We start from the raw sequence: 22,122 nt of genomic DNA, 5'->3' as shown, positions 1-22,122 counted from the left end.
TAGAACAGAAGAAAAAGAACACTGTCTTGATCAAGGAGGTCCATTTCCCAGTTATCCTTCACATTTCAAATCTCTGTTTAATTGTACTAAAAGTGGGTGTCCTGGGACTAAGTCTTTCAAGTTGTCCCCAAGTCCCTGCTAAGACCTAATCACGTGGGTTTAAGTGCCATCTTCTTGCAGTTTCCTCAGTGGCCACTAGTGGAGGGCTTGTACCTCCGTGATCTTGCCTGAGGATGACTGCTTCCAGGATAACAAAGCCCTAAGACAAACTCTCCACATTTGTTACATGGAAGCTTTCCAGAGTGTCCCGTTAGCATGCTACTCTTGTGAAATTGACTGAGAAGGGCAGAGAGGCAAGAGAGGGAAAATGCCAGATTTTTCCCTTTGAATCGTCTTGTGGCAATCGATGTATATAATATATATTGAGTGTGTGTAATACCTTTAATTCACAACTTCAGTGAATATTTGGGTAAGAATTATTTTTGCCTGTATTTCAAAATGTACAAACGTACATAAGGTTCCTCCCATGTGGCAGCATGATATTTAAGAAACATTGAGATATTTGAGGTGACAGTGGAACCCCGGAGATGGGACCAGCCAGTCCATGGAGGTGTTTGATGTCCTCCTGTGTTTTTAGGGATCCTTAATGCCCCCTTTGAACTCAATTGTAGCCGAGAAAAATATCTGAAAATCCCCTCAGATTGTTTGGATTTGCATCCATGTCTAATGTTTTGCATGCTCATTTGGTGTTTCTGAAAATCTCTCTAGAGGCTTCCTGGTCTCGAAGGTTATTTTAGCAGGAGATGTTCGGGAAGATAACCTTATATTCTTGGGCTGGTTTGACTCTGTGTTATTAACAGTAGGTGATCAATTTGCAGTAGTAATTATAATACTCATTTGGCAGGTCTAATGCAATTTGAATTCAAACTGGAAAGCAAGCTAGATCTATAAAAAAATCAAATGCAAGTGGGATCTAGTATTTTTCAGGGTAATTGGGTCTGTGCCTTTCTGATCGTCTCCTCCCTCCCATGACTCCACGTCAGAACGAAATCAACTAACTGACTAATTAGTCATCCATCTCGCCTTTGTGCAGAGCAAACCTCTCTGGATTCGAGATTATTGAAAGAATAAAAAAGGCCTTCAATGTATGATTAAGAAACGATGTTGTATAGAACCAGTTCACACTTTCCACTTGATTCGTGGGAGAATGTTTAATGATTGTGTCAGGAACGATACCAATCTCTCTCTGGGGTGTCGGTGGAGTGGGAAAGAAGGCGAGGAAGGTTTCGTAAATACAGGACACCTGAGTTAGGTCTTAGACGGTAGGTAGGAATGCCCCAGGCAGACAAGTGCCTGGAAGGGCATTTCTAGCAGAGAGCACAGTGTATGTCAAGTAGTGAGGACAAGAGAGGGGAGATGAGCCTGAGAAAAGTAAGCAGGGATCATATCGTAACAGGCGTTGAAGACCTTACCTTTCCTCCTGCAGATACAGGGGACTTGCAAAGGATTCTAAATAGCAAATGACATAATCAGAATTATGTTTATAAAAATAATAGTGAGGAGAAAATGGAGAGAAGGAGACACATTTGGAGGCTGTTGAGATACTTCCGGCTAGAGGAGAAATAGACCAATAGAGAAATAGAAATATAGAGGGACTTCAGTCCCTGGAGAAGGTGTTAGACTCATTTCTCTCATTCTAGCTTCTGCTGAGCATTTCTTATACAGAGTACGGGACATTTTAATAGCAACAGTTGAAAACAATAAGCTGTTTAAGAAAATGTTTTTAATGATTCAAATTAATGAAAGTTTAAAATTCTGGGTGTCCAAAAGGAATATGAGAAAGGAAACTTCACCCTGTTGTTTTCACAATAAACAGACCTACCTCCTCATGGACAGTATTTACACCTATAGTTTGGTAATAATATTACTAAAGATTGCATGGAGATCTCAGTTCACTAGGGAATTCCTAGGATATGAACCTAAACATTTAACTTATTTAAAGGTTCCATCTGTGACAGGTATAATCATTCTCTGAAGAATATCTTTACCAGCTAAGGTGAAAATAGTCCACTTTTAATCCACTTTTTTCATATTAGGGGAAGGGTAGGAAGACAGGGAGGCGGCTGGCTCATGAGGAGAGATTTTTTCTTTAGCAGTCCATTTTCTGATGTTTTGGAATTAAGCTAAATTGCGTTAGGTGGACTTTTGAAAGCTGTCACTTTGAAAGAGCAAGCTGCCAAGTTTCCAGCTACAATATCTCTCTCAAACCCCCCACCCCCACCCCCCGCCAAAGAAAAGGTAGCTTAGCAATGAGCTGCTCTGTCCTGTCCTGTTCTGCGAGGAACTGGGCTTGGACAGGGAGAAGCAACTTCCTTTCCTGTTTGTGGCGAATGGAGCCTGGGTGATGAGAAGGCTCTTTCAACCTAAACTACGACCTGTCAAGCCAATAAACAAAGCAAAAATCAATATTCCAGCTTAGAAAACGTTTACTGAGTGCCTGCTACATGGGAAGGAGCAATGGACAAGAAAAAGAACTATGATATTTTTATGCCTATGATCATATCTTATGACACCATCTGTATAGAGTCCTTGAGATTATCAGGTATTATAAGAACCAAATACTTGACTTGATCTGTGGGTGACTGTCCATGAACAATGAACGAAAAGGTATTTATTCAGTGGTGTTGGGGACCTCACCTCATCCCCCAAGACTTGGGGTAACCCTTAGTCACTCCACAGACCTATTGGGAGATTACATTGGAGAGAGGGCAACATGGCTGCCATTTTCTTCTCCGTCCAAACAATAACGCCCCTGCCTATCCTATTACCCTTCTGTATGTGTTACACATTTGGCTACAGTCTAGAACATTGTTTCTTTAAACTTGCCACCTCTCAGTGTAGCTTTTAATCTTCCATAGCTTAATCAAGTTTTATTCTTTTTTTAAATTAATTTTTATTGAAGTATAGTTGCTTTACAATGTTGTGTTAGCTTCGGCTGTACAGCAAAATTGATCAGCTATACATATATTATATATATATATATGTATATCCCCTCTCTTTTGGATTTCCTTCCTATTTAGGTCACCACAGTGCATTAAGTAGAGTTTCCTGTGCTATTTACTAGGTTCTCATTAGTTATCTATTTTATACATAATATTGATAGTGTATATGTGTCAATCCCAATCTCCCAATTCCTCCCACCCTCAAGTTTTATTTTTTAAATGAAATGTTTCTCTTAGATTAAATTATTTTAATATGAATTTTTAAGAGCTTATTTAGGAAATTTTACTTATCATTGACTTAGCTTCTCCCTACGAAGGGTACCACTGTGATTTCCTATGATTTTTTTTTCCTTCCTGAAGGCATTGACTTAGCGTGACATTGCAATAGAAAAGGTAAAGGGCACTTAGAAGAGATAACATTTAAAAAATTCCATGTTTTGAATCAAACGTTGTCAAATGCACAGTAATGTAGACTACATTATTTTAAAACAAACTCAATATATATTAATATATATTTAGTGTATATATATATATATATTTGTTCTCACCATGAAAAATCTAGTTGGAGTGGCAAAAAAGTTCGTTCGGATTTTTCCCTAAGATGTTACCCAATATAAAACCAATATAAAAACTATGGGGCTTCCCTGGTGGCGCAGTGGTTGAGAGTCCGCCTGCCGATGCAGTGGACACGGGTTTGTGCCCCGGTCCGGGAGGATCCCACATGCTGCGGAGCGGCTGAGCCCGTGAGCCGTGGCTGCTAAGCCTGCGCGTCCGGAGCCTGTGCTCCGCAGCAGGAGAGGTCACAGCGGTGAGAGGCCTGCGTAACGCAAAAAAAAAAAAAACAACTATGAGGGGGGGGTTGGGGGGGGGGGGGGCTTAGGTTTTATATACTCAAAGGAATTCATTATCACTTTTGCTTACCCTTTGTTATAAGTGGTCTAAGTGAACTGTGAAATTTTCATTTTATTCCAATCTGAAACAAAACTGCTGGTCTGGAGGCTTTGTGTTATAAGACCCCGTACATTATCCTCAACAGTATATAAACAGAGTCCTGAAACTGGCATATTTTGAGAATGAAATTGTCTCGTAAATGTCATTTAAAGGACTTGTATGGTTAATACTGTGATAAATGGAATAATGTATTTTAAAATGACTAACCAACGCCTAGCTCCAAATTTTCAGATATTATTAAATGCGTTTAAAGTGAAAAGTGGCGTCTTTGCACATTGCCCCAGGCTCAGTAACAAGGCGATTAAGACATGGTCTGGCCCTCAAGGGGCTTACAGTCTCCTAGATAAAATCATTTATATTAAGATAATGCTAAGTGACTAATGATAATAGACTTTTTTTTTTAAAGAAAAATATATTCTGGCAATTGAGAGGAGAAAATGACTCCATCCACCTGTAGCTATTCAGGAAGAGGCAAGCAGGCCCGTCTGCTGAGAAGACAGGCAATGTAGCATTTTCTTATTTAATCGCACCATCTCACAGATGAGGAAATTGAGGCACAAGTAACTTGTCCAAAGTCACAAAGATAGTAAGTGTCAAAATTGGAATCTGGGTCCAGGTAGTCTGGCTCCAGAATCCATACTCTTACCCACTATGCTATTCTACTTCTAGCAATAACAATATAATAATAATAATTTTGAGAATCTGCTAGGTGCCAGATACCATGCTAAAGCGTTTTACATACATTTATTTTTCCATTTAATGCTTACACCAACCCTTTGAGGTATTTCATTGCCTTTCTAAAAACAAGAAAACTAGACTCAGAGAGATTAAATAACTTTTCTGAGGTTGCACAATTAGTAAACAGTGAAGCATCTCCCAAAACATATTCTGAAAAATCCTCCACAAAAAAAAAGTTCCTATGGTCGTTTAACTTTGGAAAGCATTGCACCTGTAGGAGGTTTGCAGTGCACATCAGCATGTGACAGTCTACCATAAATTCTGCAAAAATCCTGATTAACTTTGGTTAAAGCAGCACTCCCCAAACTTGTTTAACTATTGAACTCTTATTCTTCCAATACCCATCTATACACTCTGCACGGCACTACCACAAGGACAGACTAATTTTTTCTTTTTTTTTTTTGGATGCGCCGTGAGTCTTGTGGGATCTTAGTTCCCGGACCAAGGCCAAGGATTGAACCCGGGCCCTCGCAGGGAGAGCGCAGAGTCCTAACCACTGGACCGCCAGGGAATTCCCAGGATGGACTGACTTAACAAGACTCACTAGACATTAACCACATTTGCTAGACTGGAGCATGGAACTGGAAAGCCAGGGTTTTTATTTGCAGTGAGAACTGGAACCAGTAAGAAGCAGATACCAAAGAAAGACTTGACTCTCTCCAGCTTTATCTTTCCGTGTGGGCAGACCTGCTGGGGCAGCCAAGACATAAAGCTAATATACTGGTTTTTAGGGGCACGTCATAACAGGGGTGGGGTGGGAAGAGCTGAGGCAGACCCTGGCAGTGCGCCAGGACCAGGGCATTCACTCCCTACAGGCAGACTGGATGCTCCCCAACGCTCACCTGGAATTCCAGCACTGCCACCGCCCAATCCGTTTTCCGCTCTGTCACCGGAAGAAGCAGTTTAAGTTTGCACAGGCACAAATCTAACCATGTCCGTTTGCTCTTTCAGATTCTTCACTGGATCCCCAATGCAATTAGAGTCCATGTTCCTTAACACGGTCTGCAAGGCCTGCAGGAGCATCGCCTGCCTTCCCTTCCGCTGTGGTCCCACTGCTACGCTCTGGCCAATCAATCACCTTTCAGCTTTTAAAGTAAACCATGCACTCTCTGTCCTCAGTCTTCACTCATCCTCCCCTCTTCCCCACCTCTCTTTTTACCTGGAAAACTTGCTCAGCTTCCTGACCCCTGCTTATACCTCACTTCCTCCAGAAAGCTTCCTTAATCACCCCCCCTAATCTGGGTTAGGGGCTCCTAGCCAGAAACCTTCCCCTACTCAGACTCCTATACTTCCTTTGTCAGGGTGTTCATGACACTACATCATAATTACCTGTTCACTCTTCAGTATCTACCACTGTGCATTTACTTAAGCTGCATTTATCTGGTGGTACCCTAATCAACATCTATACCCATGTCTTGAATGGCAACATAAAATAGCACACTTACGAAATTCCTGGAGGACAGGAAATTAGGGAGGATGTTAATATAGTGAATATATACTTAGGGTCTAAAGTTATCTTAAGAATTCAGAGCAATTAACCAAATACAACAGGACGAAATTTAATGTGAATACATGTAAGGCCTTAAAACTGAGCTAAAAAGAAAAAAAACAGTTGCATTGATAGAAATGGCTGAATAACAACATGAGAAAATGACTTATAGGGGTCTGGACTGAGTTTTAATCCACTACCGGTAGAAGTGACGTCAGAATGTATGTTTAAGCATTTTGCTTCATCAGATGCTTAATGTAAATCAACAGTAAGAGTATCCAGGGCTTCCCTGGTGGCGCAGTGGTTGAGAGTCCGCCTGCCGATGCAGGGGACACGGGTTCATGCCCCGGTCCGGGAAGATCCCACATGCCGCGGAGCGGCTGGGCCCGTGAGCCATGGCCGCTGAGCCTGCACGTCCGGAGCCTGTGCTCCGCAGCGGGAGAGGCCACAACAGTGAGAGGCCCGCGTACCGCAAAAAAAAAAAAAAAAAAAGAGTATTCAAAACACTAATGGTATCTTGGACTGCAATCATAGAAATATGCTATTTATTTTGAAAGATGCAGTGGTCTCATTGGTTTTCATTGGAAAAACCATAACCAGAGTGATGTACTTAATTCTAGGAAAAACGCTATAAGAGAGAAATACGTAAAATGGAATATGTATATTTCAGAACACAGTAATGGGTAGAAGGTCTGGAAATAATTTCTTAAAGAACAGTTGAAGATGTGGAGAATGTTTTACTCAGAGAAACCCTAACAATAGTCTTCATATACCAAAAGAGTGCCAGATGAAATGAATAGAGCATATTCTATATTTACGCAGAAGTTGGAACCAGGATCTATGGTTAGAAAAATTACAGGGAAAAAGATGCCAGTTCATCTTATAAGGATTTTTCAAATAATTGGGTGGTTTAAAAATGGCCTGTTTGCTTTATAAGAGAGTGGGTTCCCTGTTCAGATGGAGGCTAAAAGCCTAAGTATTAGGATTTTCATGGAGATGTTTCTTGCAATACATAGCAGGTCTACCAGATGGTCCAGAAAGTACCTTTGCCCTCTGAGATCCTGTGACAGTGCAGTATCAGCATATTCCTTCCATTGGTGCTGATGAATGGAGAGGTGATTAAACCCTTTTCTGAGGAGTTAGGTTTTTAGACATTTTTAAAAAATAAAACAAAACATTATTAAAAGTCATGGTGCTAAGAAAGAGGGCCAGCTGAGTTGATTACTAAGGCTCTTCTCAGTTGGGACGTTTATGATTCTCCAGCTCTTTCTGAAGCTGGTTTAGCACTGGGGAGTGTGACCTTAATAAGACCAGAGAACTTAGGAGGAAGGCAGCTTGGAAGAGAGAGCTATAGAAATAAACATCTTCACATCACAGCATAATGGAAGGAAACTGCCCCTCAGGGGACCATGTACTACAGGGTTCTGAGAGAAGCAAAAATAAAATTGCATCTTGCACTTTCTGTTTGCTATAATATTGCAGTCAGGATAGTCCATTGAGCACCATGTAAGAAGTGGCGCCATGACAGTTCATAGTCAGGAAGCTCAAAGGAAGCCTCTGGTCCCACTATGCACCAGGCATAGAGTCAGACCCATTGCGCTGTTAGGTCATTGAATCTTTGTAGAAATTCTCAAGATATTAGTATCTTCATTTTAAAGGTGAGAAAACTCAGCTTCTGAGAGGCAACATCCCTTACCTAAGTAATTATGAGACCTGAGATTAAAACTCAGGATTACCTGGACTTTGAATTCATCAAGGGTGTTGCAGGGACTCCTAGACTTTAGACCTATAGAGTACCTTAATGAACCCAATTTCTCCATTTTGCCTATGAGAAAAATGAGGCCAGAGAGCACCAGGGGTCCTGCACAGGATTCCTGTGTAAAAGCAGAGGAAATCACTGAGCCCTTTCAGGGTGAAGCCCCAGCTCTCTATGTACACTGAGTTCACAGCCATGAGGACAAACCATGCAACAGTCAAGGTCAGGAAAAGGGAGGGAAGGCAAGAGGCCAGTGCACACCCGCCACCTCGCCCAGCATTCTCTCTCCAGTGCCCCTTTAGAACTCCAAATGCATACACAGAAATCTGTCTTTAGACTAGATCTTCTAAACTGCAGTGTAGACGGGTAGTTAGAGTTACCTTCACATTCAGTGATCATTTGCAGAGGGAACGGGAAAAAAGCAAGAGGAGATCTAAATTTTATCCAGTGCTATCGTGTCTCAGGTAAATATATAACTGACATTTACACTCCCGATTCCAAAAATCAGAGGAAAAGCCTGTAGATTTCGGCGTCACACCAGGGTTTGCTTCCAGATTGGTTGTTTAGTAGCCAGGGAAATTGAGTCTTGTTTCAGCATGTGCAAAGTGGAAACAATCCACCCTACCTCATAGGAATGCTGCTATCCTTCCTCCATGCCTGTTCCCTCTGTTTCCTGCCTTTGAAGGACAAGATCTATTTTTAGAATTAAAGAAGGGGGCTGTGGGTTGACCTTTCCTGAAGTAAGAGGAGAATTTTGGACTGATGATCAACTTTGTCCTTAGAACATCCCTTGCAGGCTTTGTCAGATTTGATTCCTCCCTTTTTAAAGCTAAGAAAATTGAAGTGGCCTCCCCTGCTTATCCCAACGTGTGGAGGCTGTAGTCATTGTGGGAAGCACCTGACATAACGAAAACCAAAGTGAGACTCGGAAGTGAAGCCTTGAACTCAGGTGCTAGTTCCTCTGTATCTAGACCTATTGATAGGCATTATCAACACAGCTTTATTATCCCAAAGTGAGTGCCGTGTGGTCTGAGATGAGATCAGAAGGGGAAAATGCTTTTAAAAAAATCTCCTTTGAAAACAAGGATGTCACAAGAGACTGGCTCCCAAATCTACCAGCCCCCTGTATAGAGTTTTATCTAATAAACCTTACTACCTTGCGTCTTCAGGAAAATAGTCTTGTTTTTCGAGTTTGTGTTTAAACCAAAGTTACTCAATGGTTTCTCTTGATTGTTTTCTTTGTGTATAGACTACCTTAATGTTACGGGTGTTCACCTGTTCAAGGAGAGATGGGACAGCAACAAAGTGGATCACCACACCGACAAATACAGCAACAACAAGCTGATTGTACGTAGAGGACAGTCTTTCTACATCCAGATCGACTTCAATCGTCCCTACAACCCTAGAAGGGACCTCTTCAGGGTGGAATATGTCATTGGTGAGTGCCTCGTGCAAGCCTTATTCATGACAGTCATGATACCATGGGTCATAATGGAGGAAGGGTAAGGTATAGTTGTGTTATTTTCTGGAATCATACTTTAACAGTTGGCTGGAGCTGGGATTACATCCAACCCCTGGACCACTCTATGCTCTAAGATGGGTCTGATATAATGCCGAACATCAACATATTATTTGCCTAATCAGGAAAAATCTGGTATAAATAAAAGTGAATACAATTGGCATAAAATGTTAATGTGTACGTAGAGAAAAGCATACAGGGCTGATATATGTGTAATTTAATAAGGTTTTTAGAAAGCAATTTGGTATATCTGTTAATATTAGAAATACATATGAGCTTTGACCTAGCAATTCCAGTCTTAAAAATCTATACCAATGATATCTAAAATCTTAAAATCCACTTTTAAAAAGTGGGTATTATTTACTGCAGCGTTGTGTATGGTGACAAATAAAACCCTAAAAGTAAACAACTCTCAATAGTGGAATGGTTGAAAATACTGTGATATAGTCACATAATGGATTGTGAATTTGACCCATGCCAGATGACTTTAAGAGAGGTAGTGAGTGAGAAAACAAAATGTAGAAGGGTGTACATAAGATCTTCTATACATGTGTGTGTAAATGTACATGTACATAGATCAATACTGTGAGTTCAGAAAAGAATATGAAGCACACACACTGGTGTTGATACGGGTTCCATGTTGGAAATACTGCCAAAATAAAGGCAAGAGAAGCAAAAGGACAGGGAACCAAGCAAGAAAGGGAGAAAAAAAAGTAACCATGATATGATTATATGGAGGCATCTATGTAAAATCATTGACCTGTGGGAATAAATATAAAGAAATTAAATGTAATAAAATTAAAACTAAAAATACTTCCTTGGGAAAAAAATCTATGGCCACTGATCACTTGAGGAACATGGTTTGTGCTTACTTGAATTTACAATGCAAATTTGTATATAAATGTGGGAAAATTGGTTGAAGACAGAATAGAAGGGGGAGAGGAGAAAAGAGATCCCTGAGAGTCAGAATAAACAACATCAGTGCAGTGCTTGGGTTCTAAACAGAATTATTTGTTATCCCAGTTGTGCGAAAAGAAAAGGGAAAACGAAATTACTGTTCCTGTGTGTTAAGCAAAGTGAAATAACTCCAATTTAATTTAGGGAACAGACTCTTATTGTTAATATTTTTTTAATAGTGGGTACTTCAGGTGAAAGAAGAATCCACAGATAATTTTTAAACAATATTTTAAAATATGATGAAAATTTATTTTTATTTCTTTCCCTAAGTTCATTTATCTTTCTTTTGTATATATGTGTGTGCATGTACATGCTTGTTTGGACTAGATATGATTAAAATGTCCTTGACACATTTTTAGTAAAAGGATCACTCCATGCATGTCAGTAAATACCCATAGTTTTGTTCCAACTTAATGGGAATTTTTACCTTCACCTTTATAGCCAAATATTTCGGGCAGTGAGAAGAGGACAGGGAAGCTTTGTCCCTGAACTGGACTTGGCTGAGGTCTCAGATCTTCTCCCATACCCATTCATAAAATAACTGGAATAATGAAAGTCTTCGGAAGAATAAGATGAATGTCTTAGATTGGGTTTCCAGGAAACAAACTCTGAGAAGGAGATTTGTGTGGAACGAGTTTACTGGGGAGCACTCTCAGGGTCAACATCAGTGTGGGAGTGAAGGGATCAGTGTTGGGCAGAGAGTGGGGTTGAACTCCAATGAACAAATATTTCAGTGGATCCCATGGTGAACTCTAGAGCTGGATTGTATCTTTAGAGTTGTCCAGTCTTCGGGCAAGGGCATGGGTCATTTATACTCTAGCATTGATGGTCATTGGCTACAAGCTACCCCCAGGGAGGGAAAAATTAGTGTAGTTGGGTCTCCATGGCTGAGGGTAAACCCATGAGAGCAGTTCAATGAGAGCTGTGAGCCACCAGCGTTCCCAGCATCGGGGCAAGGATGCCTCTGTCCTAAACACAAAAGGTCTGGGTAGCAGACCACAGAATCCACTACAGTAAGCATTTAAAGTCTTCTCTTTTTATAAAAAGACATAGTACTACTTTTGTTCCTTTAACCAAAAGGTGGGGGAGGGGAAGCATAGCATATTTGCCTTTGAGATAAAACAATCTATGTATTTTTAAAAACAGAATATCTCATAAAACTCAATGTCAAAAAACCCCCCCCACAATCCAATCAAAAATGGCAGGAGACTTGAATAGCCATTTTTCCAAAGAAGATATACAGACTGCCAACAGGTACATGAAAAGATGCTCAACATCCCTAGTTATTAGAGATATGCAAATCAAAACCAAAATGAGGCATTATCTCACACCTGTCAGAATGGCTAACATCAAAAATCTACAAATAACAAATGTTGAAGAGGATGTGGAGAAAAGGGAACCCTCCTACACTGTTGGTGAGAGTGTAAATTGGTATAGCCACTATGGAAAATAGTACGGAGTTTGCTTAAAACATACAAATAAAAAAACAAAAAAACTAAAAATAGAACTACCATGTGATCCAGCAATTCCACTCCTGAGTATATATCTTTAAAGAACCCCAAAGCACTAATTAGAAAAGATAAACACACCCTAGTGCTCATAGCGGGACTGTTTACAATAGCTAAGACATGGAAGCAACCCAAATGCCCATCAACAGACGATTGGATTAAGAAGATGTGGTATATACAAACAATGGAATATTAGCCATAAAACAATGAAATACTACCATTTGCAGCTACATGGGTGGACCTAGAGAATATTATGCTAATGAAATAAATCAGACAGAGAAAGACAAATACTATATGATATCATTTTATATGTAGAATCTAAAAAATAATACAAATGAATGTATATACAAAACAGAAACAGACTCACGGACATAGAAAAAAACTTGTGGTTACCAAAGGGGAGAAAGAAGGGGGAAGAGACAAACCAGGGGTATGGGATTAACAGATACAAATTACTATATATAAAATAGATAAGCAAACAAGGTCCTACTGTATAGCAGAGGGAATTATACCCATTATCATGTAATAACATTTAATGGAGTATAATCTGCAAAAATACCAAATCACTCTGCTGTACACCTGAAACTAACACAATATTGTAGATCGACTCTACTTCAATCTTTAAAAAACGTAATTGCTCTAATGAGAAGAGGTAACTGTCGAATGTGAACTGGAAATGAAATTCAGTGCAAATGTTTGGATATGTGGGTGTACCTCAGTTTCAAGAAACCTAGAATGTGAAAAAGTGATTTAAAAAACAGAAAAGAGAATACTTTGTAAAAAAATAAAGGACACATAAAAGTCTCTTCAAATATTTATTTTAGGGTGTTTATAACACGGTTAGATTTATCAACAAAGACCAATTTACGCACTACTTTTAAAGAATGTAACTATTGAATAGAGAGACCTATCGTCGTATTAAAAATATGGAGAAAATAACCACACTTATTTGCTTCCAGTCTGCAGTTCTTTGTTATTGTTCTTTTGTCTTTCCCTGTGACTTTATATAAGATGAGCTGGGATGTCTTAATACCCTGGAGTTTTCTTCTGTGGCTGTCCTCAGAACCTAGGGTCATGGGACTTATTTATATGTGATTCTGCCTTCAAATCAAGCTTCTTTCTTTGTAAATATTCACGTAAGTAGCCTCTCGGGTGGTCCCAGATTTAACCATCGTACACTGGGTTCTCGGAGCAGAGAATGTGAACAGGGAGCTACTGGCTTTCCTCTGCCAGGGCCTCACTAGCTTGTGCTACAGATGCTCTCAGCGCTTTGATAACTGCGTTCATTAGTTGCTGGCCGTGCACCGCTATCTCTGTGAGTTATGTGGGAGGTGTTAATGAACTTGAGGAGGTGGGTGTGACTAGAAAATGTGCCTGGTCATCTGTGGGGCCTTTTCTCTCTTTCCACCCCTGAGCCTGCAGCCATGACAAATCATGGAAGGCATGGGGCAGAGCTGTTAATTACAGGTTTCCTTAACCCGTAGCTGGGGCTGTGAAAACCTAGAACAGCTTGTGGTGTTAATTTGCTGTTACTTTAGCACGGGCTCCCTACTTGTGTGATACTTCTTTGAGGCAGTCATTCCAAGGAAAGAATTTGCAGCTATCTTCCTTACCAGCTCTCCCCCCCTCAAAACAACAGACTTCCCCTACCCAGTGAGCCCTCCAGAGTGGCTGCAGGGTTCTTGGGCAAGCTCCTTCCTCCCTGGAGTCCCATTACGGGAGCACAGGGATGTTGAGGCCAGCACCTCAGACATTCTCTTGACCTTTTTCTTCAGTCCCTCAATGGCTCCCACAGTGCCAGTTTCATATTTCTGGGTACCTCAGAAAGAAGAGGGGAAGGATGGTATCAGCAAAGCCTGCCCCTCTCTTCAGAAGAGCAAAGTTTTCCCAGAAGCCCCAGCAAACTATTGATGTCTCATTTGTTACCCTTACCTGTAAGAGGAGCTGTGAAAGTAGTTCATTTTTCCAGTCTCCTCAGAGAGGGACAAGGGGAGCTAAGCATGGATGCTGGTAGACACCCAGTGATGTGTGCTAGAAGTCCCTTCCAGCTGTGCAAAGCTGGGAGTCCAAAAGTGCAGGCTTTTCTGAGCACAATGATGGAGGTCATTCATGGGTACAGTCATCACATGCCCAAGCGTTAATAGGACCACATCAACTGCGTATACTCTGCATTATTAACCCCATTAAGACACTGAAGTGGCCTCAAGACTTCAATATTTCTATTTCACCTATTTCTTGAGTGGTGTCTATCTAAAGCCAGCTGGGGTGTCAGACTGCTGTGTATTCAGGATGGGAGTGACATGAACGATTCTTATTTAGAGGGTTTGAGACTGGAGAGAAGGTGCTCAAAGGAGAGAGGGTGAGAGCCTGGATTCAGGCAGTGGTTGTAGAGATGGAGAGGAGAGGTGGGATTTGAGAAATGTTTAGGAGAGAAAAATCTACTGGACTTGTGACTGGTAGTCTTCATGGAGTTACTGGGAGGATAGTCAGCCACAGCTCCCAGGTTGCTGGCTTGTGTGCTGCTGGTGATAGGTGCCAGCACTCCCAGATGAGATAAGGAATGGAGGGAATTCAGGAGAGAAAAACTGAGTGTGGGAAGTGATAATGACGCTAGTGGCTCCCATTGACAACTCACCTACTGGCACAGGGTACTGAGCAGAGGTGCCACATGCTGCCCATTTAACTCTTCACACACCCCTCTGGGCATTGGACTGTAGTTATCTCCATCTTTGCAGTGATTAAGGAACTTACCCAAGGTCAGGTCTGGAAAGTGCTAGGGCTGTAATTCGAGCCCAGGCATTCTCTCCTAATCACAACGCATAGGACCTCTGCCAATGAAACAGTAGTGATATAAATGAGATTCTATTTGATCCTGCTGAGTTTGAAGTACTTGAGGGACTTCCAGGTAAATATGTCCAATAGATGGTCCCATATATCAATCTGAAGCTTAGGGAAGAGGTTTGGGTTGGATATATGGAAATTTGGGTATCATACATACATAGATGGGCAAGATCATTCAGAAAACATAAATCAAGTGAGAAGTGGACGGAGGCTTTAAATCTTGGGGAAAATCAACTTTTAGGGAGTCAGTCCAGGAGCTGACACCCCTGGAGGAGACAAAGACCACGTGATCAGATAAGTAGAAGGGCCATCAGGGAAGTGCAGTGCCACTAAATCCAAGAGAATTAGGTGTTTAAAGAGGAAATTGTTTAATCTTTTTGGAAGAGAAGAAAATTTAGATGATATCTGGAGAAGAATGTGAGTAAGAAGAGGGGTATTTTGTCTTGGGTGTCTGTTTTAGGACTGGAGGTACTTGAACTTGTATGTAGGCAGAAGGGAAGAAGCCAGTGGAGGAAGAATCCTGAAGATTCAGGAGAATGCTGGAAAAAATAGAAGCATAGCGTCAAGTGGCTTGGATGAGGGGAAGACACAGCAGAAGAAGACTTTATCTTCTGAGGGTGTTGGAAAAGAGGTAGGGTGCGTGTTAGTATATTAGGTGGAGAGATCGGAAACTGATTATCATGCCTGATGACCTCAACTTTATCAAAGACCTAGGAGGTGAGCAGGTGCTACAGGAGCTTAGGGAGGAAAAGGACCATCTCTCATATCTGAGAGCATCACCCAAATCCTTAAAAACTAAGCACCCCTGTGGACTTATGTTTCAGAAAGTCCAGGTAAAATCACCATCCCTGGCTGTCACAGACACAGCACAGTTTCTCTGCTGACAAATGTCTTGCCCCAAGTCATACAGCTCGAAAGATGTAGAGAAATTTCCTAGCCTATGCTCTTTCCACTATTTTATGCAGGATTTTGATGAAAATGGGCTACCTGTTTCATTATTCTGAAGCAACACTGATATAGGATGTCATTTCAGATTTTTGTTGCTGTGTGTTTGTGCATCGATGATCAGCGTGTTCATTCTTAAGTGCTTCTATGAAGTGACAGATAATGGCATCTAAGAATCTAGGACAGTGTTACCCAGAGTGTGCTCTCTATGAACACCTGTCATGTGTGATGTTCCTTGAAAAAAAAAGTTCTGTGGTCAAATGTATTTGGGTCATGCTATGTTTCCTGCCTCTTCTTGGAGAGCTCCAACACACATTAGTATATTAAAGGCTCTGAGGGGGTACAAAAGTCAAAAAAAGAATCTTCTTTAGCCTAACTGTCCCAAAATTGTTTGACTGCAGACACTACTCCACCATATTTTATTGTTATGATACCCTTTAGTAAAAGGCAGAACTCACTGTAGGAAATGCCAAACTACAGTTGCAAATTACCTTTATTCTGTAGAACACCGAGAAGAGTGGATGATGGAACTTGCATGCATTTGTAGTCAATGTGCTATGGTAACTTAGCATAATATCTGTTTTTTTCTTTTTGACACTTTTTGTGCCAACATTAAAATAACTCTATCAATTTGGCATTTATATTCAGTAACTTTTCAAAAATGATTACTTTCCTTTTTTATATTTATATATTTATTTTCCAGATTTTTATTTGGCTTCTTTTACCATGAAGCCAGTTTACTTTCCTTTTGAATGTGTTTACTGAGCTTTTATTGATAACCGTGCATGTGCAAAGCACTGCATTGGTATTAAAGTAGTAAGATACGTTTATCCTTTGCCCTCGAAGAGTCTGGTGAGGATAGTCTGAACACTAGAGGTTGAGTTCAATGCCAGCCTCTTGGACAAAACACCTGGAAAGCACCTTGGAGAGAGAGATTGACCATGCGGCTGGTTGGTAGAGACCCCCGGCAAATGCTATTTGAGCTGGGTATCAAAGGATGAGTAGAGGTTGACCCAGTGGAATGGGAAAAAAATGGGAAATGTCAGTGGAGAAAGAAAACTTGGAAACATATTGACAATCTTGTACACCTAGATAAGGAGTTTAGATGTTATTCTATAAGTAGCCAGGAGCCTCTATGGAAGAGTTTTAAGCAGAGATTTAAAAGATCTAAGTTTTTAATTTTTAGATTACTGTGGCAGGGTAAGGAAGATAAACTGGAGGTCTGAGATTATTGTTGGGGACATAAGTAAGAGACTTGAAATCTTACTAATAGATGACAAGGTAAATGTGTAAGCATCATTATGAATGATTTTTCCTCTAGTAAAATTGGTGTTTTTCTTTGCAGAGTCAAATAAGACTCACCTATAGTAAAGTAATGCACTTTGGTCTGAGGAAGCACAGTATATGCTGTAGTGGCTGGCTCTTTGGAGTCATTTCAGGGATGACAGCTCATTTGATGAAAGGGCTGGGAGGTAGTGCAGTGGAGGGGGGATGACTTGGAGTCAGGAAGACCCCAGTCGGCATCCTAGTTCCACCACTTAGAACAGTGGCGGTTTCACTTAACCCCCTCAGTGACTGTTTTCTCACCTGAACAAAAAGGGATTATAATACTTCAAACAGCTATTCATGGACTAGAGGAGATAACATACATGAAAGCACATTTTCATTCTCACAACAAAACTGGGAAGTGGGAGGTTGGAATAAACCTCATTGAAAATCTGGAAAACAAAATTCACAGGGAGTGAATGATTCACCCAGGATGGTGCAGTGAAGGGGAGGTCTCCTGTCCTTGCCTCCCCACAGACCATCAGAATCTTAGCCCAGTGGCCTGTCCACCTTGGCCCTTTAAAAGAGAACAAATACATTGTCAAGTAAAAGCATAGAATTAATCCTAGTTACATTGTTTCGTGGATTAATTCATTTGTTCTGCTCTGATCTTCCTGACTGTTCCCCCTGTAAATGAAGACATTTGCTGAGGTACCAGCCTAGCCAGACTCTTCGAGCAGCTTTCTGTGGGATCAAGCTCTCCATGACTAATATGCCCTCTGTAACTCCCCACCCTATCCTGGGTCTGAAGGGAGGGCGATGGAAGAAGACTGCCATCTCTCTCCTTTAGGGTTATAGCCCCTAAGGACCTTAGCACCAGCGAGCTTGGGGGAGGCTCTCCAGGGAAGGACTATTACTAAATAAGAAAAGGCTGTCAAAAAGGCCAAGAGGAGACCACTGCTCTCTGTCTTTTCTCTCCTGGCAGCAAGAAAAGATAACAATCACTGAACCTCCAAACAAAACTCTCCAGTGTCTGCAATATCCACGCTGACAGCTTAATTAGTCAAATAGGAACCCTGACAAACCATAGACCAAGTTCTGCCCAGAATTATTTGCCCGCAGTTCTAGCTGAAGTGACAGAGGCTGTTTAGTCTCAAAGTAGGAGGGATTGCCAGGCACATTCTAGTGCCAGAGACCTACAGGGAGCCCCCTTTCCCTGCCTTGTGACCCAATCCCATCCTACAGAGCTTGAGTTTCTCAGCAAAGCTCAGTATCCTGAGGGTACAGAATTGTCAGTGTGTCTCATCACATGTAGTGTGCTCTGGGGAGCACATATAAAGGACAATAGATGTTGGAATGAGAAATCTCACAGATTCCTAACTTCCGCCCTCCTTTCTCCCTCTCTTTTTTATTCCCCGAATTTGCCTTCACCCTAGCTCCTCTCTCTGTTCTATCTCCATACTTGTGTCTCACATTAACCTCTTTCACTTATTAGAATTCATAACCTTGGCTAATTAGCATCGCATAACTGAAACTGTACTCTACCAGAACTCGTGATCTGAACTCAGGGATTATAGTGTGTGGGCATCCTCTGGCTTTTCCACATAAATTCTAAGAAGTTCTTGCAGTTTGTGAAGTTGGGGGTGACAAAGGTGGGTGAAAAAATCATTTAGTGAAAATGAATGTGTCCACTGTTATCCCTTGGTCTTAAGTCTCCAGTCCGTGAAAAGAGAGAGAAACTGATTGAAATTAAAACCCACTGAAGAAAGGATGAAAGTGGACAAATTATTCATAATCTGTGCTGTCTCGTTACTCCGCGAGCACGTTGTAAGAACCGACGAGGGAACAACTGGAAAGCTCTTGGAACTCCTTAGTGATAGCTGCTTGCTAATAAGATCACCCGCTTACCAGGCGTATTTGGAATATTGCAACTGTATAGGAAAGCTAAATGTTTGTAGTGTTCCTTAAGGAAGTATAACTTTCATAAAACATTACTATAACAGCAGCCAAACCAGACAGGTATTAGACGACCATAAGACAGGCTATAAATCGCTGTACCTCTCTTTTACTATTCTTTCCACCTTTTCTTTCTTCTCATTATCTCAGCCCTTCTGATCTTTTCTACCCTTTCTTATAATTTCTCTTACTTCCATTTCTGTCTGTTTCTCTCCTGCTCTTGTTCTCTCTCTCATACATACATACACACTGTCCCATGGATGAACATTTTGGTATTTCTCATTTAGTTAGGAGAATAATGCAAATTACCCTCAGGAGGTAGGTACAGCAATTTTTGTATCTGTCTGTAGGTGTTTCCTCAGGCTTCAGGGAGCTGGGCTGGATGCTGTAAATGCTTTGTCGCATCTCTGGCTGAAGCCTAGCTTAGCCATTTAGAGGTTCCTTTGCTGTACTGTTGGATGTGCTTCGGGGAGTCTTGCTGTGGCTTCTTCAGGTTCCTATCTACCTCCTTTCCACTTCTGTTATGGTGCCTTTATAACATCTCATCTCGTCTCTGGTCCAGTGAATTTCTGATGCAGAAACCTCTGCTGTGTCTGGCACTGTGTGAGATGGGGGATTTAAGACACTATTCATGTCTTTAAAGAGCTTACTATAGCTGGAGTGAAGAGAAGTCCACAAACAGTAAACGAATATCACTATACAGTATATAATCAAGTGCTGAACTGATACAATTATCTACTAGAAATGTGTACTAGAGGCAGGTAGTCACTATGCTGGGCAGTCAGGAGGGACCTAGGTTAGAGTTGAAAGCTAAGGTCTCGGGACAAGGCAAGTAGTCCTTGAGATGGATCCTGAGGAACTGGGAATTTCACAAGAGGGATAGGAAATGTGCACTCTCCAGGCTGGGAGGAAGGCCTTCTTGGAAGTCCAAGAGTTTATTGTTCTGCTGATGGATACATATTTCTAATGAGAAAGGAATCCTTAACTGAATCAAATCTCACAGGTACGTTTGGGGTTTGGGCACCACTCATTCTTGAGGCTCCTGGAGTTTTATGGAGATTGCAGTGGTGTGGGAGACCTACTCTGGCCATCCCATAAAGGATGCTCCCACCTTTTATAGAACGAGTCTTCACTAACTAGGATTCAGAGCTCAGGTTCTCTGCGTGTGTTGGGGTGGCATCTGGATTCTCCACGCAGCAAAATCATCACGCTTCCTAAACAATCCATTTCATCATGTCAGATTAAAATACGAGCCCTGAAAAACTATCTTTTGTCAAAGATCAGAATCTCATTAACATGATCAAGTGCAATTAAGTCACCATTAGTTTTCAAGAACAGTTTAAAGGGAGCTCGATAAATGGTGTAGGCCTCTGTGCTCGTGACAGATCAAGAGAGACTTGAATGATACCCACCCCCTTTATCTATTCATCAGAAATGCCTGTGGGGAAAGTGGAGAGAAGAGATCTATTATCCCTGCTTTCCTGCTAACCTGGAGATGAACAGATCCTCACACTTTGTGAAACCAAATATACTTAAAAAGCAAAGGCTTCAGGGCAGTAATGTGTAGACTGATAATAAGATGGGTTGTAATATAAACAAATTTTCAATCTCATTCATTCATTCACACATTATGTTCACCAGCCATGTGTTGATGAACACCAGATTGCCGCCTGCCAAGTCTATAGCCAGGTAGAGAGGCAAGTGTCTCTATGATGAGACGTGAGAGGTATTCCAGCAACAGCATGTTGAATTCCTCCATTGTAGTCACTTCTCTGAATTAACACATAACATCTGAAGCTCCCCTAACAAAATGAAAATGCTCCACGAGGGTAGATAATACTACCCAACTGACCCCTGTTTGTGAATTTGCACAGCTTGGCTTTGAAGAATAACTCTCCGACACTCTGCAGAGGGCGGTATCCTAAAGAGGTGAGATGCATCGTCCAAGAACAAGTTTTGAGAGAAAAGACGAAAACCCTGGGGAGTCAGACAGAGAGATGCAGGAGAGGAGGGTACCATGAGTTGAATGAAGATGCCGAGGGTTGTGTTTATATTCAAGGCAAAAACTGAGAGCCAAAGAGGAGAAGTGCCCGGGAGTAACCGCCCAGCATCCAGCTAGGACTGGCTGCTCTGAAAAGCACGCCTCTCTAAATGCTTTACTGTGTGCATCTGCTCATTGTTAAAGGTGAAGCAATCCAAAGCTTGGTATATATCAGAATCACAGAACAGAAATGTTAGGGTGCTGGAAGGAATCTTAGCCATCACTTTGCCCACTCATTTTACAGATCTGGGAACTATCCATGCCCAACAGAGGGATCAAATATACTTTTGCCCAAGGCCAGACCAGGGTCTGATGGAGCTCCATGGGTAAGCCTATAGTTTGTCCTCCAAACCAGGACACTTTTGAGAGGGAAGGTGACTAACTAGATGGGATGCTAGGAAAAGAAGCATAAGCTGGGCAACCTTGGATAGGATTGTCAAATCAGAGCTGAGGTGAGAGGAAGCTACTAGACAGCTAGAGGAACATACAGGGGAACAGGGAGCAATCTCATGATGCTAAGAGTTGGGATCAGTGTCCGAACAGGGCACAGAAAATCCATTTCAAGAGAAGAAAAGTAGCCAAGATCATTGGACTGAGTGGGGTGTAGTGTTGATCTAGGTTCGGAAGTGCAGACTGGGGACAGTGAGTTCATCCAGCATAGGTGAGGTCAAGCAGAAACAGCCACCCAGGATGAGGCAAGGCAAGGGAAGAAGAAGCCGGCACAGAGCTGGGAGCGGGCCCCAGCGAGCCATCAGGGGCACAGTATGGGCACCTCTGCTCCTCCTCGCTGCAGGAGCAAAGAGATGCAAGCTATCCGAGGGGACTGAGCAAGGTGACCACCTTTGCCCTCCAGCAGACAAGAGCTAAGCCTCTCTCCTGCTCTCGGTTTGGGGGCTGTGCAGGGTATTGCTACAGTACTCTAACCCTTCAGGATTCTGGGTAGGGGTGGCAGCCTTGAATTAGCTGGATGTTCAATCAGATCACCTGGGACAAGACTAGGACTCGACAGGGTGGGCACTGAAAGCAACTTGGAACAAATAGGGGAATAAATAGGCCAGAGTCCCATCAGGGTGGCTTGACCAGCGTGGAAACCAGGTGTGTGATCAGTCTCAGTGTGAGCAGTTTAGACATAGAAGGTAGTCACAATTATAAT

At 41.7% G+C, this 22,122-nt stretch overlaps 1 protein-coding gene across 1 annotated transcript in view; it reads left to right on the top strand.

Moving 5' to 3' along the window:
- Window positions 1-22,122, top strand: part of F13A1 (coagulation factor XIII A chain) — a 140,398-nt gene that overhangs the window by 4,360 nt on the left and 113,916 nt on the right. The window contains exon 3 of the mRNA XM_029241675.1: window positions 9,186-9,374. Within this exon, the coding sequence (XP_029097508.1) occupies window positions 9,186-9,374 (189 nt within the window). The remainder of the gene's footprint in view (window positions 1-9,185; window positions 9,375-22,122) is intronic.

Source organism: Monodon monoceros, unplaced genomic scaffold (assembly GCF_005190385.1).
Source record: "Monodon monoceros isolate NGI ecotype Baffin Bay Population unplaced genomic scaffold, NGI_Narwhal_1 Super_Scaffold_3, whole genome shotgun sequence".
Taxonomy (NCBI): domain Eukaryota; kingdom Metazoa; phylum Chordata; class Mammalia; order Artiodactyla; family Monodontidae; genus Monodon; species Monodon monoceros.
Note: the sequence above shows the minus strand (reverse complement) of the source record. Positions and strands in the feature narration are given on the sequence as shown.